Source organism: Rattus norvegicus, chromosome 11 (assembly GCF_021556685.1).
Source record: "Rattus norvegicus strain SHRSP/BbbUtx chromosome 11, alternate assembly SHRSP_T2T, whole genome shotgun sequence".
NCBI classification, from domain to species: domain Eukaryota; kingdom Metazoa; phylum Chordata; class Mammalia; order Rodentia; family Muridae; genus Rattus; species Rattus norvegicus.
Window position 1 is genome coordinate 70,235,700 of NC_141544.1, and position 27,096 is coordinate 70,262,795.

The 27,096-nt window shown below is 42.7% G+C and overlaps 1 protein-coding gene and 1 pseudogene across 4 annotated transcripts in view; one reads left to right on the top strand and one right to left on the bottom strand.

Moving 5' to 3' along the window:
- Positions 1 to 27,096, bottom strand: part of Usf3 (upstream transcription factor family member 3) — a 59,159-nt gene that overhangs the window by 14,100 nt on the left and 17,963 nt on the right. Inside the window, exons 2-6 of one of the 4 annotated variants that reach the window (XM_087576245.1) lie at positions 21,383 to 21,633; positions 19,929 to 19,993; positions 18,984 to 19,012; positions 9,163 to 9,245; positions 963 to 1,059 (exon numbers count right to left, since the gene is read on the bottom strand). In XM_087576245.1, coding sequence (XP_087432371.1) covers positions 963 to 1,059; positions 9,163 to 9,245; positions 18,984 to 19,012; positions 19,929 to 19,975 — 256 coding nt within the window. In that variant the 5' untranslated portion in view covers positions 19,976 to 19,993; positions 21,383 to 21,633. Of the gene's footprint in view, positions 1 to 962; positions 1,060 to 9,162; positions 9,246 to 18,983; positions 19,013 to 19,928; positions 19,994 to 21,382; positions 21,634 to 27,096 lie in introns of those variants that run through there. The other 3 variants (XM_087576247.1, NM_001447398.1, XM_087576246.1) reach the window with 3 other exon arrangements.
- Positions 475 to 652, top strand: LOC120095793 (U2 spliceosomal RNA; annotated as a pseudogene).

A 27,096-nucleotide genomic window follows, 5' to 3' on the forward strand; every position in this document is an offset into this window, starting at 1 on the left:
TCATTGGAAAAGTCTAAAGATCAGTCTAACCTCAAAGTATCTTGAGGAGTACTTCATGATGTTCCAAGTACCAATATATCCAGCTCTCTGATGGAGGCGCCTATAAGGGTGGCTTGCACCATTCAAAGAGAGCTGACTTAAGAAAGCAGCTTCTGAACGGAGTGTAAGGAAGAATTCCAAATGCTGCCCTGCGCTCCTGGAATGGCTTCCGATACTATTTCTTGCTCAGTACAAGCAGTGTGGCATAGCACTGACCAAAGTTAGTCCCGTTAAAGTGGTCTACTCCTTTTAATGTTTGTGAAAGGAAAACCTCTGATCATTTCAGAGCCATAAGAAAGGGCCACCCAACCGGCCTTCCACCCTGAGCTTTACATTGGCCCCAGAATGATTCCTTTCAGCTTCTCACCAATGCTTCTGTAAAACTCAGAACCCTCAGCACAAAAAGTTACACCTAAAAATCAAGTATATTAAATGATCGCTTCTCGGCCTTTTGGCTAAGATCAAGTGAAGTATATTAAATGACCTAGCAGTTCAAGATATACTTTATATTAATGCAAATAATTATGAAGTGAATATTTTGGCCTTTTGAGTCAATGCATTGTTAAAACTTGGCCCAGATCTATCCTCTAATCTTGTTTATAGGTTACCATGAGCACAGCTCCTCTGTGAGTCATCTTCTGAGAGTCTCCTAACTGCAAGATCAAGTGGAGCGGGGGAGATTCAACACTATTAGTTTCATGACTTAGGCAAACATAGAATAGAAGTAATCAAGGTTGAAGTTATGTGTTTTTACAAGATTAAAATTAACCACAGAGGAAGAGGAGTTCAGCTACAGTGATCTCATTTGCAATGCTACTGAGGGCAAGCCTATTCTGATTAGAGGGTTGGGGGAGCTTTCCATGTCCTCAAGTGCATGTCACTGTAACACAAACAGGAGACAGCAGGACTCGGCAAGTCTCCACCTTGTTCACTGCTCCCTCCATTAAGCAGGAGTTCATCGTTTTGCCGCTTCAGTTCTGTTATGTACTTAAAGGCTTGGTCCAGGATCATGTTCTTGCTCTGCAAAAGAAAAGTAACAATTTAAATATTTCATTAAAAGGTAAACCTGTAAGAAGATATGTAAAATGTGATAGCTTTATCACATGTGATACATAACTTTTTAATATTCGAATTAGATACAAAGTTCAAAGGCTTCTACTGATCATTTTACATTTACTAGCATCTGACCATTTACTACATGTCAGGCTCAGATCTAGGATCCAGGAATATAGGCAAAGGCATGAAGACCTGACTTCGATTCACTGAAGATAACTTCTAAAGGCAATGCACAGTGGCATGCACTTATAATTCCAGCTCTGGGAAGGTAGTGACAGCCTAATCCAATAGCCTCAGGCCAGTGAGAGATCCTATCTCAAGAAGTATGGTGGAAGGCGTGGAAGTGGTTGCCCACATCTTGAATCCTAGCACTTAGGAGGCAGAAGCAAGCAGCTTTCTGAGTTCAAAGCCAACCTGTCCACAGTTCTAGGCCAATTTAAAGAGTAAAAAAAGTAAAGGCATGCTAGAAGGAACAGCACCAGAAGTTTACTCTGGCCTTCACATGTACATGTACATGCAAGTACACCCACATACACATGTGTGCCTGTATACACAATACAAATAAAGCCAAAATGCTATGAACAGTGACATGTATGCACACAGACACACACACACACACACACACACACACACACACACACACACACACACACACCATCAAAATAAAAAACAAAAAAAAAAAAACCCAAATCAAACACACAAAATTGGGTGAACAGATTTTTGCATGATTCACAAGCAGAACAAAGGAAAATTACAGAGGATAAGGAAGGAGACTGTCGATGGCAGCATGTGAACCAAACGTTTGTGACATTCTGCCAGATTTACATGTACAACTTCTGATCTATAATGTGCTAGTATTTGGAGCTGAAGTCTGGGAGGGCTCTACCCTGAATGGGATGAAGCACCCTTACAAGAAAAGTGAGAGATGGAGAGATGGTTCGGTGCTAACACTACTCTGGTAGATTAGCATCCTTATAAAAAGAGACAGGCTGGAAAGATGGTTGAGCAGTTAAGGGCACTTACTGCTTTAGCAGAGGACCCGGGTTTGGTTCCTAAACCCATGTGGAGCTCACAACCACTTGCTGCTCCAGTTCCATTGGCTCTAACAGCCTCTCTGGGCTCTGTAATGTCCTGCACTTATGTAGCATTCACAAACCTCATTCATACACATAAATAATAATTTATTATTTTAAAGAGAAAAGTGTGGTGATCTTTCTCTCTGTACCATGTAAGTACATAATTAGGACTAGAAGTTATTTATTTTTTTAAAGATTTTTATTATTTTTAATGACCTTTGTGCATTTGTTGGGGGTAAGCACATGAGTACCCAAGGAGGCTAGAGGTGTTGGATCCCAGTGGTCTGGAATTACAGGAAGTTGCAAGATGCCTGACAGGGGTGCTGGGAACCAAGCACAAGTAGCTCTGGCTTAAACTGTGGTGGAGTCATCTCTATAGCCCAAGGGTTGGAATCTTTGTTTTGGACTTCTCTGCTCTAAACTGCCAGGTTAAGGGGTTTTGTTTGTTTGTTTGTTTGGTTGGTTTTGTTTTTATTTTTGTTGTGTTGTGTTGTGTTTTGTTTTGTTTTGTCACTGGATCCATGACACTTCGTTACTGGAGCCTGTCCTGAGACACTCTGCTGATTGCTTTTGAGGAGGGACCTTTGGGAACTTTCTGTAAAGTGACACCCAAGTAAAACCTGAAGAGGGTGAAGCATCCCCTGAGGCTATCTGGATGAAGAGCTGCAGATCGCAGCCTCAGAAAGCAAAGGCACTCAGGCAGGGATGCCCTTGGTGTGTGTGAAGACAGGGCTGAAGGATGAGGCATCCTGAGAAGACTAACTGGAAGGGAGGCCACAGAGGGAGGGCCTTCTCAGTGTTACTGCACTGAGAACCACAACCTCCCAGAACCCTAAAAAATGGGCTGAGAAAGGAGTATCACTTGACAGAGTTTTGGTGCTATGCTCTCACTATATCCCTTTTCTAAACTTTTTTTAAAGGTTACATTTTACAGCAAAGCACTTCTTTACTCTTAACAGTTTTGAAGGTTATTTTATATTTTTATGTGCAAATGAGTGCTTTTGTGATGGAGAAAGTACCATGTGCAGGTGCCTACAGAGTTCAGGAGAGGATACTGGATCCCTAGAAGCTGGAATCACCTGACCTGGGTGCAGGAAATAGAACTTGGGTGCTCTCTAAGAGCAGTACGCCATCTCTCTAGTGCCATGGTCTTAATAAACTCTAAGACTGAAAATATAATGGGGACTGGAGGAAGGGCTAGTCTAGTCAGTAAAGTACTTGCCATGCAAGTGTGAGGACCTGAGTTCAGATCTCCAGCATGGGGCATGGCAGATCACGTCTATAATTTTACCACCAGGGAGACAGAGAGGCCGATCTCCGGAGCTCAACAGTCAGACAATTCAGCTGAATCACTGAACTCCAGGTTCAGTGTAAGAGCAAGTCTCAAAAAAAATAAGGTGGAATGCAACCAAGGAAGACAACTAATACTGACCTCTGTCTACACACACACAGCACATAAACACACACGGAGAACAGGAACACTATGTGCATATGGCAAAGTGTAAATAATATGAAGGGATAAAAACTGAAAAGCAACATTCCTCTATGCTCTTGCTCTCCAGATCCTGTCGTAGACACAATCATTGTGAAGCTGCATGCATATTCTTCTAGTAATAATCTTCGCCAATATATTCTTTAAAAACCCAGACAGAGGGCTGAGAGATGGCTCAGTGGTTAAGAGCACTGATTACCTTCCAGAGATCCTGAGTTCAAATCCCAGCAACCACATGGTGGCTCATGGTCATTTGTAATGAGATCTGATGCCTTTTTCTGGTGTGTCTGAAAAACCCAGACAGAGCTGCTGGGGAGGTGGCTCAGTGGGTAAGAGTGCTTTCTGTAAAAGCAGGAGGCCCTGAACTTGGATCCCTAGAATGTGCATGTGGGACCCTGTAACCTCAGTGCTGAGGGTGAAGAGCAAAGAGTACAGGATTGTTGGGGTTTGCTGGTTGCCAGCCAAGCCGAAACGAAAACCAAAACCCATCAAATAAAATGAAAAAAACCTGTGAGCTCCAGGTTCAGTGAGACATCCTGGCTCCAAGGAGTAAGGTGGACACAGCAGAGGACACCCAAGGACCTCATCTGGCCTTACTTTCTAATGGCCATTCCTTTTACCTGCCAGCTTATTATGAAGAAGCATTTTAGCTACCCACTGGTCACTTGTGGTGTCTTCCTTTTGACTACTAAGCATGTGGTCATGAATGACTAAGTTCCTGTCCAATGTGCACAGTACGTATGCGGCCAGGCCTCTATTGCTCTCTCACTGTTGTGACTTGGTGGTTTGATTCTGTAAGATTCAGTTCTGGGGCCGTCAACCCAGTCACTACAGAAACCCAGTCCGCATACAGGGAACTGGAAAACCAGGGGTGGAGTGGAACTCAGTGGTAGAGTGCCCATGTAGCATGTATGTACGGCCCCAGTTTCAAATCCTGGTACTGCAAAATCAGAGAAAACGAATGCTGACCTTCCTTAAAACAAGAAGCAAAACAGTAGAACCTGATAATGCTCAGCCGCCTGCCCCTACCCGGACAGCAGGCAGGAGCACAACAGTAAGACAACCTGCCCGCTGCTGTGCTCTGGAGATCAAACATTCCTCTGCACACACCAGACACTAAGAAGGTGAAATGGTACGATTTCCTTTCTTCAAGAACTTCCGAGAACCAGGAATGAAAGAAAGCCAAGAGTAGTAGATGGTGAGACTTTACTAGGCAGCTTTCAACATGTACTGAGTGGCCAGGCCCCTGCACCTCAAGACAAACAAGTAAATCGCAATTAGCCCCGTGTTAAAAAAATCAATCCTTTTACTTTTCTTGAACCTGGGAACCTCCTGCCTCAGGTTCCTGAAAGCAGGGACAGTCTATTTTTAAAAACTCTGCAAACAAAAAAAGTCACACATTTATACAAATTTAATCCACTCAGTAGGGATAAAAAGAAATTGAAGTGTCAAGGAAGGCAATGAGGAAGAGTAAACTGATCAAGCCTTGGCACCCCACAAGTTTCAACACAGAGAAGCACCCATTTCCGTCCTACTGAAGGAGAGTGCCAATAAGGGGCTGGATGAGAGGCTTTTAGGAGCAGTGATACCAGGCCCCTCCCACATCCATATTCTCAGCCAATGGGATGAATTCTTTCCTGCTCTAACCACACAAAGCAAGTTTACCTTCTCTGAAATTTGAACTAGAAAATTCAAACCTCGAGGACAGTTCTTCCAAGTAGTCAAGACAGGCTCCCGAATCAAGCAAGGCAAAGCGAAACGACGCTGTGTGTTACAGCTCCAGAATCTCTAGCCCTGTCCCTAAAGCAGCCCCAGAACTCCAGCAGCTCACACTCCTTCACCATTTCTATTCTCAGGGAAGAGTCTGACAAGACACTTTCCCGGGAAACAAAACACAACAGTTAGGGCCAAACACAAGCGTATTTGATCAGCTTTTTAAAGAGCTGTTAATTCTTTTATTAGTAAATTCCCCGTTTCCTTTCAACTTTTCTCCCTAAAATAAGTATCTTGACTGCTCATTTGAAGAGGGGTTGCAGTTAGGGCTGTGTAGTCTTAAAGCCAGTTCTCTCAGAAAGCCACTCTCTTAAAGTTAAGTACAGGTCTCCAACACCCACAGACTGAAACCCAACATGGTTGAATTTTAGTCCATCTGAGTGGATGAGACCTGGTGTTGTGTCTGTCCTTCAGGTCACACAGCCTCTAGGACTAGAGGATGGGAAGAGACCCCCTTGGTGTAACTGCTTTGTGTGACCGAGCTTGAGGATCCTTTTCTATGCTTGAGCCAGAGACAGGGCAACCAGACACCAAGGAAGCATCTCTGAAGGCGAGGTCCGGCTCCTGGAGATGCATCATCACCACCTCACTCCACCCCCAACCCCTGAGTGATTTGAGGAGTGGTTCAGGGTTGTATCTGGAAAGCCAGGCTACCTCCATAATGACAGAATTATGAGCAGGCACAGGCTTGGATGTTGGTCACTGGATCAGCACCCCATCTGGATAGCCCTGTCCACCAGTCTTCTATAAGAGTAAACTTTTCTCCTGTAGCACTGCCTTAAGGCAGGGCTAGCACCAGGGCCAGGCTCAGGGCTCCTCTTAAAGCAAGAAGGGGTGGGAAATGAGGCAGTACATCCCAGGCAGAAGATGAGGTTGCCCAGCTCACTAAGTACAGTCCATGCACATGCTCAGATCTAGCTCCAAGGGCCGCTGCTGGAGCTCAAATGGTGCAGAGTACACTGCAGATCTGTTTCCAATTGGCAACGTAGGAAACTGAGGCTTGCAAAGTTGGGGGAACAGCACCAACAAACTAGATCTGGCCCAGTCCCAAAGGTAGCAGGGGCTGCTGCCTCAACCATACCTGACTTGTCTCCCCAGCAGGTAGATGGAAGGTCCTTTGCCACTCCCCAGGGGAAGTGGTCCAGTGACATCTTTAAGATAACTACACATACCACACATTCCCCACAATGCTCACACCCAGCCTACAAATCTCTCTGGTCATTTTTTGCAAGGTGATCCTAGGGGAAGCATGTGAATTGTGGACGGGAAATAGTGGCCATCAGTCTCGAGCTGCAATCCTGGTGGCAGCCGCCAAGGTCAGTAATTTCCTGAGCTGGAGGAGGGGCCATTGCATTGGACCACACTACCATGGGGCTTTCCAGTAGCTCCAGTTAAAGGCATGGGAACTTGGGCTTTTACATGCCTCATTCTCAAGAATGAAGCAAGCAAACAAGCAAAAACTCATATTCACTAAGCATTCAAATAAAAAGGCTTATCATTATTATTTACCATTCTTATTTGGACAAAATACCTAAATGAAAGGGGGGGGGGAGAAGATGGGGGGATCCCCAGGAAAACTGAGGGAAATTTCCTGGGAAAGCCCATCCAACAGTGAGGGGTAAGAGTCCACAAAATAAGCATATGCCATGAGGTTCAGGATGAGAAAACTTTATAAAAGAGGAGACCAGCTGGCTGAGACTAAAACCAGGGCTGAAGGACTAGAAGGAAAGTCTCAGAGGGCAAAAAAGGCCAAAGAGAAGTCGTGCAGTGACCTGACCATCTAGAAAATTGCATTGAGATTTCACTGAACATTCGCAAAGAATTAAAAGTACACCCGACTGAAGAGATGGCCTACTGGAGACCTGAGTTCAAATCCCAGACCCCACATAAGAACCCAGGCAAGGCTATCCCTGAAGATAGTCCCAGAGTTGTGGGGTAGGAATGTGACTAAGGTGGGGAGTGAGCTGACCAGTGGTGATCCCACGCCCATGCGTGCAGGGCAGCACAAATTGGACCCAGTGGGTTATTAGAAAAAGCAAAGAGGGCATGAGCTGGGGGAGGGAGTGGAACGGGAGGAGATAGGAAAAAGCTGAGGGTGAATAGGGTCAAGATGTTGTGTACTGAATGAAATTCTCTAAGAATTAATACAAGGACTGCATTTTTAAAAGACGGAGAATGGTAAGGGAAGACATTCCACAGCCTCCTCTGGCTTTCACGTCTGTGTAGGACACACACACACACACACACACACACACACACACACTCACACACACACACACACACACTCACGCACACACTCACACACACACTCACACACACTCACACACACACTTACACACGCACACACACACTCACACACACTCACACACGCACACGCACACACTCACACACACACTCACACACACACTCACACACGCACATGCACACACACACTCACACACACTCACACACACTCACACACTCACACACACACTCACACACACGCACACACACACTCACACACACTCACACACACACTCACACACACACTCACACACACACTTACACACGCACACAATTTTGTAAGTTTAAAAAGGATACAGAAAACTAAGAAATGAAAAACTAAATATAAAAAGAAAACAGTTGAGAATGGCTGTCTATGAAAGCTGTATTAAGGCTAGAAAGCAGGAAGAATGTTAACGCTTATTATTTTGATATTATTTACTATGTACACATATTTATTTTATATAGATCATTTAATTAAAGTTAGGTTAAAAGTTACTACAAGTTCTTATGTGCCGCTGTCAAAGAATCCATACAGCCATTAAAGAGAGGGGTCGTATGAGACACCAATCTGAACCAAGCACTCAGAATGTACAACCAGTGCAAGTGAGGAAGCCGTTGTCCAAAGCGGAGCTGACGCATGCTGGTGAGGCCGTGTCTACACACGTGTGTAATACTTTATTAGTGGTCATAACCTGAAAGTGGAATATCAATTTCCTTCTAGTTTTTCATGGTGCCATATAATTTGAATCATTTATTTTATGCTCAATGATCCTATTTTATCCCTGCTATTTTAAAAAACCCCAAATTACCTTCATTAGGGAAAAGTGTCATACATTAAGCTAAGATTTACAATGGGAATTGATAGGCAACGGAGAGGCCAGATGCAGTGACCCACACTTGTAATTCCAGCAGTAAGGGTGCTGAGGCAGGAGAGTAATGAACATGAAGCAGGTGTCGAGAGCATGAGGAACTGGTTAACAATCCTAGACAACTCTAGGTAAGAATTTTAAAAAACATAGCAATGCTAGGAAGTGTAGTGGCTGCTATCAATGTCACCACAGGTCTACTTCAGCAATTCTTTAGAGAGGCATGACAGTCTGGCAACCACATGTAGAAAACTGTACTAGGAGATTATTAGAAATACAAGAAAAACTAAAGTATAAAGAAAAATAAAACAAATAAAAAACGAGGCTATTAACTTGAACACTCTCCCCCAATAAATGGCAGGAAACAAAAATAATCAATCTAAAAACCAAATATAATCGAATAATTGAGAGCACTGTTTGTTACCAAGCAGCAAAAGGAAATACAGTAGGCGCCTACATGTTTGGGGTGAGAGGTGGGCTGACACAAAACACTGGACTGCTTCAGAGCAGGGGAAGAGGGAGCACCTAACTGCTTCAGAGCAGGGGAAGAGGGAGCACCTAACTGCTTCAGAGCAGGGGAAGAGGGAGCACCTACCTGCTTCAGAGCAGGGGAGCATGGGATCAGTTCTCCTATTCTGTTTATCCCAGCATTGATTTTCTTCTTTCTGTGCCTCTCCACTAGAAACAGGAAAAACACATTATCAACTCTTATACTACTTGGCCAAACTTTACCTGGGCAAAGCAACTGTCAGTAAAGAAATCACATGTGGAAGCTGCTGGGGAGCTATAGCTCAGTGGCAGAGCACCTGCCTAGTATGGACACTGGAAAAGAAACTGAATTCTAAGCCAATAATCATTATTTACCAATGACTGTAACTAAGGTTGTAGTAAGTTTTACAATGCAGTATTTTAAGTCAAATGTTATGAAAATAAATGTATTTATCACTTTTATAAGCATTGTAAAGAAAATCAGAAATAATAACTACATTAAAATGATAAAAAGGGGGACTGGAAAGATAGCTTAGTGGCTCAGAACACTGGCTGCTCTTCCAGAGGACCAGGTTTGCTTCCCAGCACCCATGGCAGCTCACAACCACCTGTCACTTCAGCCCAAAGGGATTCAACCAACTCTTCTAGCTTCCCAGGATACTAGGCACACACAGTACACATTAAAAAAATGATAAAAAGAAACTGTTAACAATACATTATTATTAGTCAATCTTTTCATTATAATTCAAATAAGCAGTAAAGATTTATTGATAAACAAATTTATTTTTTAAATTCATTGTTTACATGTATTTGAGTGTGTGTGTGTGTGTGTGTGTGTGTGTGTGTGTGTACACAGCATACACATGGAGGTCAGATGATGACTTGCTAAAATCAGTTCTTTCTTTCCAACATTTCTGCTCTAGTTATCAAATTCAGGTTACCCTGTGTGGTGGCAAACCACTTCACCTGTTGAGCCATCACAACATCACAATGACCAAATTAAAAAAAAAAAAAAAAACAAACCACTAAATTACCAAAGAGCTGCCTCTGTTTTAGCAATGCCTACTGTTCGGTGACTAGACCTTTATGGAATATCAGCAGCTACTGGTTACTTCTTAGATAAGAAAATGCACTGGCTTTGTTCTCTCATTTCTGGGATATCCACTCTGACCATCTTTTCTAACAGGGAGTAGCAGCTAGCTTTTTTAACAATCAACTTAACACAGCCTATGATTGTAGCTGGTCTTTGCTATTTTGTGGGCTCTTCTTTTACACACCCTCTATTCTCCCTCTGCCCCCAGCTTCATACACTAACACTATACACGAGAGAAACAAGGATAGAGGGGAGAGGTGAATTAGGAAGATCTTTCTTTTGTTTCCTCTTTGGGCATGACTACTAACAAACTGCAACCAGCCTCCTTAAATGACCAAGAGCCACTATCGCCTATGGGGCTTTAACAGTTACACACCCTCTGAAAAGCTCTCAAAATTCCAAATGTTACACAACTGCAAAAACTATCTGCAGCTGGCAAAACCATGCTTCTGCTAGAACACGAGGCAAGTCATAGTCAGCTGCTGTGGACAGTCTCAAGCTGCCCCACATCCCTACACCTGGGATTAAATTGAAAATACATTCTTACAATATTTCTGTATTTTTAAAGAAACCGAAATTCCAAAATTGTCACTACATAAAATCGCTTAGGAAGAGAGAATTTTAATGAGGAATTATCTAGGTCAGGTTGTCCTGTGGTCATATTTGTGGGGAATTGTCTTAGCTGCAAATCAATGTAGTAAGACCTAGTCCATTGTGGGCGACTCCATTCCCTAGGCAGAGAGCCCGAATGGTATAAGAATAGAGAAAGGTAGCTGAAAACAAGCAAGAATGTATTTATTGTTTCTCGCTTTGGCTATGAATATGATGTGACTAGCTGCTTGAGTCCCTGCCTTGAGTTTCCTTCAATGATGAACAGCAAGTTGGAACTGTAAGCCAAATAAATCTGTTCCTTCCTATGTTGCTTTTGGTCAGGATATTTTATCATGGCAACAAAAATGAAAACTAGAGTACGGGGCAACCGACAACTTGTTAATTAACTGCCAGAATGTTCCAGACTGACACACTAAAACTCTAAAACAAGTAAGAATACAAAAGAGTTCATTTAAATAATTTCTGTAAGATGCTGAAATTAAAAACATGCCTCTTGGGCTGGAGAGAAGACTGAGTGGTCGGGAGCATGCTTTGCTCTCCCAGAGAACCTGATTCAATCCCTAGCACACACATTAGGTGACTTATAACCAACTGTAACTCCAACTCCTAGGGGTATAAATCTCTGTGAGCATCTACATACACCAAAAAACACACATAATTAAAAATAATAAAAATTTAACATATACATATAGTAATAAATTACTCTTGGCTATCTTTTAAAGGCTTCCTTTCTATTAATTGATTGCCAGTCTTAATTCTCTAACAATGTTGCTCATTATTATCTGAGTGGATTTCTATGGTGATAAGCTCATCTCACCAGCATTCAATGTACCTTTGTAGATAAACTCTCCCCAGAGATCCTCTCTGTTTGCATAGCTATAGCCACAGGTGTAGAGTAATAGAAAGTAAAATTTTTTTGAGTGCAGAAAGTAATGTCTGACTCAAAATGTTATATAATATGCCAAAGTGAAAATGGATACACAGCTGGAACCCTGGTGCACTGAAGCTCCCGGAAGGGGCGGCACAGGTCTTCCTGGTTGCTGCCGCTGCAGAGAGCCCCTGGGCAGCACCCCACGAGCGAACCTGAGCCTCGGGACCACAGGTAAGACCAAATTTTCTGCTGCAAGAAAGCTGCCTGGTGAGCTTGGGACACGGAAGCAGAATTTCTCTAGGAGGCACGGTCTGTGTTTACCGGAAGTCCCACACCCGCGGATCCCGGCCCGCAGCAGCTCTCTGCTCCCAGACCCGGTGAGAGAGAGACCCAACGGCCTGGTCAGGTGGGCACTCCTGAGGCTGCAGAGCGGAAGAGACCACCAACACTGCTCACCCCTGCCCACATCCCTGGCCCAAGAGGAAACTGTATAAGGCCTCTGGGCTCCCGTGGGGAAGGGCCCAGGAGCGGCAGGACCCCTGTGCCTGAGACACCACCGGACCCTGAAGGAAACAGACCGGATAAACAGTTCTCTGCACCCAAATCCCGTGGGAGGGAGAGCTAAACCTTCAGAGAGGCAGACAAGCCTGGGAAACCAGAAGAGACTGCTCCCTGCACACACATCTCGGATGCCAGAGGAAAAAGCCAAAGACCATCTGGAACCCTGGTGCACTGAAGCTCCCGGAAGGGGCGGCACAGGTCTTCCTGGTTGCTGCCGCTGCAGAGAGCCCCTGGGCAGCACCCCACGAGCGAACCTGAGCCTCGGGACCACAGGTAAGACCAAATTTTCTGCTGCAAGAAAGCTGCCTGGTGAACTCAAGACACAGGCCCACAGGAACAGCTGAAGACCTGTAGAGAGGAAAAACTACACGCCGGAAAGCAGAACACACTGTCCCCATAACTGACTGAAAGAGAGGAAAACAGGTCTACAGCACTCCTGACACACAGGCTTATAGGTCAGTCTAGCCACTGTCAGAAATAGCAGAACAAAGTAACACTAGAGATAATCTGATGGCGAGAGGCAAGCGCAGGAACCCAAGCAACAGAAACCAAGACTACATGCCATCATCGGAGCCCAATTCTCCCGCCAAAACAAACATGGAATATCCAAACACACCAGAAAAGCAAGATCTAGTTTCAAAATCATATTTGATCATGATGCTGGAGGACTTCAAGAAAGACATGAACACACTTAGGGAAACACAGGAAATCATTAATAAACAAGTAGAGGCCTACAGAGAGGAATGGCAAAAATCCCTGAAAGAATTCCAGGAAAACACAATCAAACAGATGAAGGAATTAAAAATGGAAATAGAAGCAATCAAGAAAGAACACATGGAAACAACCCTGGATATAGAAAACCAAAAGAAGAGACAAGGAGCTGTAGATACAAGCTTCACCAACAGAATACAAGAGATGGAAGAGAGAATCTCAGGAGCAGAAGATTCCATAGAAATCATTGACTCAACTGTCAAAGATAATGTAAAGCGGAAAAAGCTACTGGTCCAAAACATACAGGAAATCCAGGACTCAATGAGAAGATCAAACCTAAGGATAATAGGTATAGAAGAGAGTGAAGACTCCCAGCTCAAAGGACCAGTAAATATCTTCAACAAAATCATAGAAGAAAACTTCCCTAACCTAAAAAAAGAGATACCCATAGGCATACAAGAAGCCTACAGAACTCCAAATAGATTGGACCAGAAAAGAAACACCTCCCGTCACATAATTGTCAAAACACCAAACGCACAAAATAAAGAAAGAATATTAAAAGCAGTAAGGGAAAAAGGTCAAGTAACATATAAAGGGAGACCTATCAGAATCACACCAGACTTCTCGCCAGAAACTATGAAGGCCAGAAGATCCTGGACTGATGTCATACAGACCCTAAGAGAACACAAATGCCAGCCCAGGTTACTGTATCCAGCAAAACTCTCAATTAACATTGATGGAGAAACCAAGATATTCCATGACAAAACCAAATTTACACAATATCTTTCTACAAATCCAGCACTACAAAGGATAATAAATGGTAAAGCCCAACATAAGGAGGCAAGCTATACCCTAGAAGAAGCAAGAAACTAATCGTCTTGGCAATAAAACAAAGAGAATGAAAGCACACAAACATAACCTCACATCCAAATATGAATATAAAGGGAAACAATAATCACTATTCCTTAATATCTCTCAATATCAATGGCCTCAACTCCCCAATAAAAAGACATAGATTAACAAACTGGATACGCAACGAGGACCCTGCATTCTGCTGCCTACAGGAAACACACCTCAGAGACAAAGACAGACACTACCTCAGAGTGAAAGGCTGGAAAACAACTTTCCAAGCAAATGGTCAGAAGAAGCAAGCTGGAGTAGCCATTCTAATATCAAATAAAATCAATTTCCAACTAAAAGTCATCAAAAAAGATAAGGAAGGACACTTCATATTCATCAAAGGAAAAATCCACCAAGATGAACTCTCAATCCTAAATATCTATGCCCCAAATACAAGGGCACCTACATACGTAAAAGAAACCTTACTAAAGCTCAAAACACACATTGCACCTCACACAATAATAGTGGGAGATTTCAACACCCCACTCTCATCAATGGACAGATCATGGAAACAGAAATTAAACAGTGATGTCGACAGACTAAGAGAAGTCATGAGCCAAATGGACTTAACGGATATTTATAGAACATTCTATCCTAAAGCAAAAGGATATACCTTCTTCTCAGCTCCTCATGGTACTTTCTCCAAAATTGACCATATAATTGGTCAAAAAACGGGCCTCAACAGGTACAGAAAGATAGAAATAATCCCATGCGTGCTATCGGACCACCACGGCCTAAAACTGGTCTTCAATAACAATAAGGGAAGAATGCCCACATATACGTGGAAATTGAACAATGCTCTACTCAATGATAACCTGGTCAAGGAAGAAATAAAGAAAGAAATTAAAAACTTTTTAGAATTTAATGAAAATGAAGATACAACATACTCAAACTTATGGGACACAATGAAAGCTGTGCTAAGAGGAAAACTCATAGCGCTGAGTGCCTGCAGAAAGAAACAGGAAAGAGCATATGTCAGCAGCTTGACAGCACACCTAAAAGCTCTAGAACAAAAAGAAGCAAATACACCCAGGAGGAGTAGAAGGCAGGAAATAATCAAACTCAGAGCTGAAATCAACCAAGTAGAAACAAAAAGGACCATAGAAAGAATCAACAGGACCAAAAGTTGGTTCTTTGAGAAAATCAACAAGATAGATAAACCCTTAGCCAGACTAACGAGAGGACACAGAGAGTGCGTCCAAATTAACAAAATCAGAAATGAAAAGGGAGACATAAATACAGATTCAGAGGAAATTCAAAAAATCATCAGATCTTACTATAAAAACCTATATTCAACAAAATTTGAAAATCTTCAGGAAATGGACAATTTCCTAGACAGATACCAGGTATCAAAGTTAAATCAGGAACAGATAAACCAGTTAAACAACCCCATAACTCCTAAGGAAATAGAAGCGGTCATTAAAGGTCTCCCAACCAAAAAGAGCCCAGGTCCAGATGGGTTTAGTGCAGAATTCTATCAAACCTTCATAGAAGACCTCATACCAATATTATCCAAACTATTCCACAAAATTGAAACAGATGGAGCCCTACCGAATTCCTTCTACGAATCTACAATTACTCTTATACCTAAACCACACAAAGACACAACAAAGAAAGAGAACTTCAGACCAATTTCCCTTATGAATATCGACGCAAAAATACTCAATAAAACTCTGGCAAACCGAATTCAAGAGCACATCAAAACAATCATCCACCATGATCAAGTAGGCTTCATCCCAGGCATGCAGGGATGGTTTAATATACGGAAAACCATCAACGTGATCCATTATATAAACAAACTGAAAGAACAGAACCACATGATCATTTCATTAGATGCTGAGAAAGCATTTGACAAAATTCAACACCCCTTCATGATAAAAGTCCTGGAAAGAATAGGAATTCAAGGCCCATACCTAAACATAGTAAAAGCCATATACAGCAAACCAGTTGCTAACATTAAACTAAATGGAGAGAAACTTGAAGCAATCCCACTAAAATCAGGGACTAGACAAGGCTGCCCACTCTCTCCCTACTTATTCAATATAGTTCTTGAAGTTCTAGCCAGAGCAATCAGACAACAAAAGGAGATCAAAGGGATACAGATCGGAAAAGAAGAGGTCAAAATATCACTATTTGCAGATGATATGATAGTATATTTAAGTGATCCCAAAAGTTCCACCAGAGAACTACTAAAGCTGATAAACAACTTCAGCAAAGTGGCTGGGTATAAAATTAACTCAAATAAATCAGTTGCCTTCCTCTATACAAAAGAGAAACAAGCCAAGATAGAAATTAGGGAAACGACACCCTTCATAATAGACCCAAATAATATAAAGTACCTCGGTGTGACTTTAACCAAGCAAGTAAAAGATCTGTACAATAAGAACTTCAAGACACTGAAGAAAGAAATTGAAGAAGACCTCAGAAGATGGAAAGATCTCCCATGCTCATGGATTGGCAGGATTAATATAGTAAAAATGGCCATTTTACCAAAAGCAATCTACAGATTCAATGCAATCCCCATCAAAATACCAATCCAATTCTTCAAAGAGTTAGACAGAACAATTTGCAAATTCATCTGGAATAACAAAAAACCCAGGATAGCTAAAGCTATCCTCAACAATAAAAGGACTTCAGGGGGAATCACTATCCCTGAACTCAAGCAGTATTACAGAGCAATAGTGATAAAAACTGCATGGTATTGGTACAGAGACAGACAGATAGACCAATGGAATAGAATTGAAGACCCAGAAATGAACCCACACACCTATGGTCACTTGATTTTTGACAAAGGAGCCAAAACCATCCAATGGAAAAAAGATAGCATTTTCAGCAAATGGTGCTGGTTCAACTGGAGGGCAACATGTAGAAGAATGCAGATCGATCCATGCTTATCACCCTGTACAAAGCTTAAGTCGAAGTGGATCAAGGACCTCCACATCAAACCAGACACACTCAAACTAATAGAAGAAAAACTAGGGAAGCATCTGGAACACATGGGCACTGGAAAAAATTTCCTGAACAAAACACCAATGGCTTATGCTCTAAGATCAAGAATTGACAAATGGGATCTCATAAAACTGCAAAGCTTCTGTAAGGCAAAGGACACTGTGGTTAGGACAAAACGGCAACCAACAGATTGGGAAAAGATCTTTACCAACCCTACAACAGATAGAGGCCTTATATCCAAAATATACAAAGAACTCAAGAAGTTAGACCGCAGGGAAACAAATAACCCTATTAAAAAATGGGGTTCAGAGCTAAACAAAGAATTCACAGCTGAGGAATGCCGAATGGCTGAGAAACACCTAAAGAAATGTTCAACATCTTTAGTCATAAGGGAAATGCAAATCAAAACAACCCTGAGATTTCACCTCACACCAGTGCGATTGGCTAAGATCAAAAACTCAGGTGACAGCAGATGCTGGCGAGGTTGTGGAGAAAGAGGAACACTCCTCCATTGTTGGTGGGATTGCAGACTGGTAAAACCATTCTGGAAATCAGTCTGGAGGTTCCTCAGAAAATTGGACATTGAACTGCCTGAGGATCCAGCTATACCTCTCTTGGGCATATACCCAAAAGATGCCTCAACATATAAAAGAGACACGTGCTCCACTATGTTCATCGCAGCCTTATTTATAATAGCCAGAAAATGGAAAGAACCCAGATGCCCTTCAACAGAGGAATGGATACAGAAAATGTGGTACATCTACACAATGGAATACTACTCAGCTATCAAAAACAACGAGTTTATGAAATTCGTAGGCAAATGGTTGGAACTGGAAAATATCATCCTGAGTGAACTAACCCAATCACAGAAAGACATACATGGTATGCACTCATTGATAAGTGGCTATTAGCCCAAATGCTTGAATTACCCTAGATCCCTAGAACAAACGAAACTCAAGACGGATGATCAAAATGTGAATGCTTCACTCCTTCTTTAAATGAGGAAAAAGAATACCCTTGGCAGGGAAGGGAGAGGCAAAGATTAAAACAGAGACTGAAGGAACACCCATTCAGAGCCTGTCCCACATTTGGCCCATACATATACAGCCACCCAATTGGACTAGATGGATGAAGCAAAGAAGTGCAGACCGACAGGAGCCGGATGTAGATCGCTCCTGAGAGACACAGCCAGAATACAGCAAATACAGAGGCGAATGCCAGCAGCAAACCACTGAACTGAGAATAGGTCCCCTATTGAAGGAATCAGAGAAAGAACTGGAAGAGCTTGAAGGGGCTCGAGACCCCAAAAGTACAACAATGCCAAGCAACCAGAGCTTCCAGGGACTAAGCCACTACCTAAAGACTATACATGGACTGACCCTGGACTCTGACCCCATAGGTAGCAATGAATATCCTAGTAAGAGCACCAGTGGAAGGGGAAGCCCTGGGTCCTGCTAAGACTGAACCCCCAGTGAACTAGTCTATGGGGGGAGGGCGGCAATGGTGGGAGGGTTGGGAGGGGAACACCCATAAGGAAGGGGAGGGGGGAGGGGGATGTTTGCCCGGAAACCGGGAAAGGGAATAACACTCGAAATGTATATAAGAAATACTCAAGTTAATAAAAAAAAAAAAAAAAAAAAAAAAAAAAAAGAAAATGGATACACAATTAACACTGTATACTTGGCTGGCTATGGGCTATAATCTAACATTAGAGATACGGCCTACATTTGTTTCTATGACAGAAGTCTCTATAACTTAATATTGTCCACATGCACTAGGCATAGTGGCACAAGCCTGCAATGTCAGCAGTCAGGAGGCAGAGGCAGGTGGATCTCTCTGAGTTTCCAGACCAGCCAGGGCCACACAGACTTTGTCTCAGAAGGAAGACTGACACATGCAAACAAAACAGCCCACTGCTTTTGCCTGCCTTCCTACAGGAGCTGCCCATCTGGAACCTGTGCAGACATAACCTTCATTCTCCCACTGTCCTGGGTGAAACCCCTTCCAACACTAGCTTCCAAAATATTTTAATTTCATAACAAATCTAAAATAGCTACAAATCGGATGTTATGCAGTCAGTTCCATGAGGCTCTGGGAATATTTTATGAATAAAAATAATAAAATTGCCCTTTCCGAAATATAACAAATAATTCCATGTTTACAACATAAGAACTTGTTGTAATCAACCGTGGCATAACTGATCCAGCAGAGTTCGAGTCACTGCACGCACCTGCATTGTGTGTCTCTCGGTTCTTCTTTCTGAAACAGAAAGTACAGAGACAGGTAATAGGAAGATAACAGAAAGGCATTTTTTTTTATCTTCATAACCATAAAAACAAATTTTATAAAATTGTATTTATTCCATCAATAAGGAATTACTTAGTGGATATTATGGCATGAATACCTTAATGCCAATACTTTCAAATACATTTAATAGATATAATTTTGAAAAGTAAGAACAATTCTCTACTGATACCCAGAAATCATGTTTAGAATAGAATCGATCACTGAAAACCTTCACTATTTGAAATGTGATTTCACTGCAGACTGCTGGGAGGAGCTGCTGGGAGGAGCTGCAAGCAGAGTGAGTGCAGGCAGAGTGGGGCTCCGCAATTCCTGCCAAGGCAAACGTTGTGGGAGGAGCACTTCCGGTGCTGACTGCACCCAAGCCATCTTCCCATCTGTGTACTCAGGTTATCCAACGCTTACAGTTTCTTAACATTTCTACTAAAGACACTGACTTTCCCTTTCTGCATAATTATCAAATGCATTAGCTTTCACTAATAGCTATGTGGTAAGAAAAGGGAATATAGTATTTTTAACATTATTAAAAGCAGTGGCCACACAATTCTAGATGGACATTGCCTAAATACTCAGAAGAAAGGCTATAAGAAAATAAACATAATGTTATGTATATTAGTGTTTCAGGAGCTACAAAAGGAATACAGTGTGCCAGTGAAAATGTCCTTAGAGAGCAAACATGTGACATAGGTCTGATACAATGTTTTAACTACTGATGACCATTTTTGTCAGGCTTCTGAGAAAATAAAGACAGGTGAATTTTAGCCATGTGATCCTCTTTTAGTAAATCTATTTCTGTCCATCCACACACGCTGGGAACTAATTCTGCTTCTTACCTGCCTACAGGATAGAATCTGGGGCTGTGGATACACACCTGTGCTGCTTTTTCGTAGGCGTCTCATGCTCTGTCATCTCTGGCATGGTGAGAGTGACGGGAATCTACAAAGGGATAAAAAGACACATGTACTCCAAGATGTTTAGCTGTTCTAGAGTTTAGAGAAATCAAATCACAATTCTATTTCAATACCAAACAAAACCAAACAACCAAAAACCCCACAGAAACATTCTTTACTGGGTGTCGTAGATGAAAAGAGGACTAAGGTAATAGAACTCGAGCTGGAAATCCCAACACTAGGAAGGTTGAGACAGGAGGATCGTGAGCTAGGGTTAGCCTGGTGGCACGTGCAAACCAGCTTCAGGGTACGATGCTGCTGGTACAGCTGGTAAAGTGCTTGACCAGGGTGAATGACAACACACTGCCCAATCCCGCTCCAGAAACAACAAAGGACAAACACTATTCTAAGTAGCTCATGCAACCATAGTTAGGCTTCCTTCAACCCCCAAGTACACGAGTCTCATGTTATCCATGAAGACTCTAAAATGTGAGTGTGAAAACCATAGGAAGACAATGGATTTTCTTCTTTCTTCCTTCATTTCTTTTCCTCTTAGCCCTCTTTCTTTTGAGACAGTCTCATTATGTAGTCCAGGATGGCCTCAAACTTGTAATCCCCCTGCTTCAGCTTCCTGAATGTTGGAATTATGGGCATACACCACTACTTGGCTAGAAACCAGTGTCCTATAGGGAAATCAACACATGAATGGGAAAAGCCTAGGGGCAGAAACATTAATCATGACGTACAACTGTGCATGGTTAGGAATCCCTTCTCCTCTCTGACTTTCCAGTTTGAAAGTGAAAATGTTCTCAGGAAACAGTGAGCCTTCCAAAGAGGCCACCAAGCTAGGGTACCTGTTGGGCTACAAGGGAAAAGATATAAATGCTTTCCCTTCTGGGATGGGTTGGCGTAGTAAGTATAGAGGTAAATAAACTCAGAAAGCATGAGTTTAAAACCGGGTTGTACCACTTCCTAGCCGTTTGGTCGTGGGCAGACTCTAGGAACTTCAGTTCTACATAACTGGGCTGCTTTGAGAGGGAGTGAAATAACTCCAGGAAGGCACCACACCTTGGTGCCTGGAAGCAGTAAGGACCCAAGAAATGTTCTATTTCATAATAAGCCCCAGCCCTAGAAAGGAGGAGGGAAGGCAGACAAGAAGCTGACAGGAAATACTGACTGATACAGCCTTGGAGAATATGTAATCACAACTCGTCTCCAGGGCTAACAAGATGGCTTAGTGGGCAGATGTGTCTGCTGCCAAGCCTGACGTCCTGAGGTCCATGCTGAGACCTACACAGAAGAGGAACTGACTCTTGCAAGTGTTTTTCTGACCTCCACACAGGCCATGGGGCGTGCACAAAAAAAAAAAAAAAAAAGAAAAAGAAAAAGAAAAAGAAAAGAAAAAGGGCTTACAGTGTTTTCAACTACAACTCACTTCAGCAGCCTGTTTCTGTTCCCTCTCCTTCCAACTGGTGAAGCTGCCTAGGCCTAGAGACGCCTGCAGTGGACAAGCAGAGAGCTGTAATGTGGAGCGAGCCAGCAGCTCACAAACACCCGTCTCCTTTCTCACCCAGGCGCTTGCAGTTTCTTCACTTTAGATTCCTGGCTTCCAACGCCTCCTCTTTCTGATTCAAATCTATCATCTTCTGCCAGAAGATGGTCTCTATAGGTTATGTTTTCTTCTTACTACAAAAAAGAAAAACCAATGAGTGTTTGCGGCCACCGAGTATCCGTGAGATGAAGCTGGCAACTGATAGTATGCTAGCTTTAGAGGGAGAAGGGTGACCCTGACCACTCCCTACCACTGCAGAGCCAAGTAGTAAGTTACTTGCAAAATGCCTTTCTTTCTGCAATGGGTAAGCCATAACGGGGTCCTACAGGCAAGGGACGGCATGCCCACATGCTCTCTGCAATTCTGTATGCTCAAGGTCTCTTGGGTCCTCTCTGCCCCTGGATCTCCAAAGACCTCCATGTTATGTCTAATATTATGGCCCACCTTCAATTCTAAAATTATCTTTCCCTCCATTTCCCTTATTTGAACTTTTATTTCTTCTTCCCATGTCTATATATGGGTGTTGTGTGGTGTGTGTTCACAGTGTGTAGGCACATGTGAGTGTGTGAATGTGCATGCATGAGGAGATCCAAGATGATACAGTTATGTCTTTTCGCGCCAGTGACTCTCAGTGAGACTCAAGAGTTTCCTGTCAATATGGCTAGTCTTGTTCCAATAAAGCTGGCCTATTCTAGGGACCCGACCTGCACAGTGAGAGGCTGGAATTACAGGTGAGCCACCGTGCCCACCAGCTATGTGTAGGTTTTGGGATTCTAACGCTGGTCCTCTTGCTCATACAAACACTTTGGGTGCTCCCCAGCTCTCTGCCCACTTTTTTTTTGTAGAAGTGACTGAAACTTACTCAGCGCTAAGAAGGAAGGCTAAAGACCTATGAACAGTGAACGCAAAAGACACACTTCACAGCTCTGTGCCAGACCTACAAGTGAGGAGAGGCATCCCTTTCTCCTTTCTTCTCCTTTCTTTATGCTCAGAAAGTCTGAGAACCTTAGTTCTATTTTAGGTAATGTCTCCCAAGCATAGATAGTAAGAATTACCTCATTGCGCTGTCTGTGGGTCTCATGTCTATGGGCCCACAGAGAAGACATATGGGATGTGTTTCTGAGTCTAGGTTATCTTACTGAAAACAATGCTTTTCAGTTCCATTCATTTCCTGAACATTCCCTAACTTAATTTTTCTTTACAACTGAATAAAATTCTGTGGTGTGTGTATATGACATTATCATTTATCTGTTGATGGACATCCAGGCTGGTTTTATTCCCTTGCTATTGTGAAGAGAGCAACAACAAACATGGAGGCAACTGTCTCTACAACAGCAGATACAGCCCTTTGGGTATATGCCCAAGAGTGGTCATACATATATGGAAATTCTATTCTAGTTAGATTTTTGTCTTGTGTGTTTCTGTGTGCGCACATGCACGTTTGCACTCCTGTGTGTGTAGTTTATCTGCGTGTGTGGTGCACACACGTGAGTGTGGAGGCCACAGAACTTTCTCCACTGCTCTCCCTTTTATTGCCCACTTTCAAAGCCTTCCATCTTGTCATCTTACGCTAGCTAAGACTGTGTTAAGTGAAAGTGAAGAAAGTAGACATTCTTTGCTGTTCCTTTTTTAATAAAAATGCTATTCAAGAGAGTGTAAACTACTGTAGCCTCGAGGAAGCTTCTCAAAAAACAAAAACAAAAACAAAACAAAAAACCTTAAAACTAGAGCCTGGGGAAGTGGCTCAGTGGGCAAAGGCCCTGCTGTATAAATGTAAGGACCCCAGCTCAGATCCCCAGCCCATGGCCGGTAACCACGGCTTGATGGAGATGGGTAGATTCCAGAGGCTCACAGGTCAGCAAGCTCAGGGGAGATAACAAGCTCCACGTTCCAGGAGAGACCTTATCTTAAAAATATAAGGGTGATGGAGGAAGGCACTCAAAGCCAACCTCTCATCTTCATATGTACATGTACAGTAAGTAAACATGCTCCCACACATGCACATATACAAATCCATAATACACACACACACACATACACACACACACACACACACACACACACACACACACACATCTGGACCTGACAAATAACTTCAGAAAAATAGGAAAATACACTATCTGTTGTGGTGGCACATGAATGTAATCCCAGCACTGAGGAAGTTGAGGCAGGAGGATTATGGATTCAAGGTAAGCTAGGGTTACATAGTGAGGTCCTGTCTGAGAGACAGAAGTGAGGACTAGGGGTTAATGGACAGACACTGAAACTTAAGGCCACTGATTTGGCTAGCTGGCTGAGTAGCAGGCCCCAGAGGTACCACTGCCTCTTCCCCTCACCACTGGAATTTCAGGTATGTGCCCCAGACCTGGCTTTTACCTGGGTGCTGGGGATGTGAACTCCAGTCCTCATGTTTGTACAGCAGGCCTCTCTCCACCCTCCAAAATCTACACTCCTTAGGTTAAAAAAATAACCAGAATAAAGACTAATTATCATAAATCCTTGTCTATTTATCAATGAAGACATGGCTTTCCTACTCCTCACTGGGGTTAAATAACTCAGGGTCTTAGACCCCAAAGTCATACATCCAGCTCACATGGCATTTTAAATACAATATTTACATGACTAAATAAACATACTTCTTAAAATAGTTAGAGTGCCATAAATTTTTAGACAGTTGTATTAAGATGTTGTATTAAAAATCTACTAGACATTATATCTGCATGGAAAGAAAAACCATGGGGAACTGAGTCAAGGCCAGGCTTGGCTCTTACACGGTCTTCAGATCTCCCGCATCAAATCACACTTTCTATGACCTTTTCTTCCTTGAGGTAAGACACACACAGACTGCAGGCATCTTAAGTACACCATTCAGTGAGCTTTGACAGTTGCATACATTTCTATGATTCAAACCTCATCAAACTATGACATCACCACCAACTATTTTTTTCTTGACTTTCCCTAGTCAATCCCTTCCTGGTTTCAGAGGTAATTACCTTCCTGTTTCTTCCACTGGACTTTATATAGATGTATTAGCTGAATTCTCTTGTGACAAGCTTACACTCGGTTTAATATAAATGTATACTTTCTTCAGGAGTCAGCTCCTCTTTATAAACACAGGTATATGAACCAAACACTGGCTGCTTATCTATTTTCCTGTTGATGACTTGCCATTTTGTCCACTAAGTGCTACTGGCACAAATTACAGACAGCACAGGATACACAGTCACTAGACGGTCAGCTGAGGATTCTGTTTCCTAAACAGCGAGTGGCATATTAATTGCATTAGGGCATTTTTTTTTTTCCTAAAGGCCCAGGTACACTCTGGTAGGTGGAAGGCTACGTTTGCACAGCTTAGTGTAGCTTAGCAGTCGAACCCATTCCTCCTGCCTGACCAGTACTGCCCAAGGCAGGTTCCTCTCTCTACATCACTAAAACATTGTACTTTGTGAAATCCTGGATCTGTTTGTGGTTTTCTTTGGTCTGTCGGCCTCAGTACCTGCTGTCTTTGGTGGCCAGTTCTCACACACCAGGTCTCCTGAAGCAAGTAATGGCTGGTGTTCCTTTTCTGGGTGATAAAAATGTTCTAAAGTTGATTGTGACGATGACTATACAACTGTGTGAACTTAAACCACTGGACTGGACACAAGGTATACAAATGCTTCTCCTTCATCTTTTTCTTTCTTCTCTCTTTCTCTCTTTTTCCCCCTCATCTAACACAAACTGGCATCAAACTTCTTATAGAGCCCAGGCTGGTAACAAAGAAAAGCTGGGGCACCTGGACATTCACACGTAAAATGAGGGCTGGAGAGTGACTCAACAGTTAGGACACTTACTGCTCTAGCAGAGGACCCTAGTTCAGTTCCTAGCACCTATCACAGGCAGTGCATGACTGTAACTCAAACTCCACCACATGATCTTCTGACTTTACTGGGTACTGCACACATACATACATGATTACACGCAAATACATACACATGTGTGTAAATAAAAAGTATTTTTAAAATGTTTAATTCATGTCATGTCTAATACCACAAGACTGTTAGAAATAACAGTGAAAACACAAGTTATAAAAAAAAAAAAGCTGAACTTCATTAAAAGTAAGAGCTTTTGTGCCTCCAATGATACCATAAAGAAAGGGAAATGGGCTGGTGAGATGGCTTAGTGGGCAAAGGCGCTTGCTTCCAAACTCGAGCATGAGTCCTATCCCAGGATCCACATGGCGGAAGAGAAAGGACTCCTGCAAGTTATTCTCAGACCTCCACATGCGTGGACTAAAAAAAATGTAACTAAGACAGACAGACAGACAAACTTCTAGGTATGCTGGTGCATACCTGTCACTGCAACATCAGGGAGGTAGAAGTAGGGGGATCAAGAGTTAGAGGCCAAATGGGTAGGTCTAGCTTGTCCACAACTGAAAAGAGAAAGAGAGGAGAGGGAGAGACAGCTTAGCAGGTGAAAGTGCACAGCACTAAGTTGACCACTTGTGTTCTCTGAGTTTGATCTCCAGGATCAAACAGTGGACTGAGGGACCCGTCTTCCACAAGTTGTCCTTTGACCCAATGGCAGTAGGATATGCCTCCCCAAAGGAAAAAATGTAAATAAATAAATAATAGAGGGAAAGGAAAGGGGAGGGGGAGAAGAGGGAGAATGAGCCTAATGTGGTCACAGGTGCTTGTTAGCCAACATGAGAGGGTGTGAGACAAGAGGAGTGCTACGTCTGAGGCCAGCCTGGCTAGCAAACTAAGGTTGAGTTAAGATAAGCAGTCTCAGCAGAACAAAAACAACAGCTCTAGGGCATCCAATGCCCTTCTCTGGTCTCTATGAATAACATACACACACTCTTACACACGCACACACACACACACCACACACACACTCTCACACACACTCACACATGCACACACACTCTTACACAGGCACACACACTCTCACACACCACACACACACACCACACACACACTCTCACACACACACACATACACACATACACGCTCTCACACAGCACACACACTGTCACACACACAGCACACACACACTCTTACACATACACACACATACACAAACACTCTCACACACCACACACACACACTCTCACACACCACACACACACACTCTTACACACCACACACACACTCTCACACACCACACACACACACACTCTCACATACCACACACACACACTCACACACCACACACATACACACACACACACACACACACATACACACACATAAACACGGTACATATTTAGGCAAAACATTCATACACAGAGAATAAAAATAAATCTTTAGAATAAATTAATAAGCTGGGTGTGGTAGTACACACCTTTAATCCCAGCACTTGGAAGGCAAAGGTAAATGGATCTCTGTGAGTTCGATGTCAGCCTGGTCTACATGGCAAGTTCTAGAACAGCCAGGACTACATAGAGAGACCATGACTCGAAAGAAAGAAAGAAAGAAAGAAAGAAAGAAAGAAAGAAAGAAAGAAAGAAAGAAAGAAAGAAAGAAAGAAAGAAAGAAAGAGAGAGAGAGAGAAAGAGAAAGAAAGAAAGAAAGAAAGAGAGAAAGAAGGAAGTTAAGAAAGAAGTTATGATATCT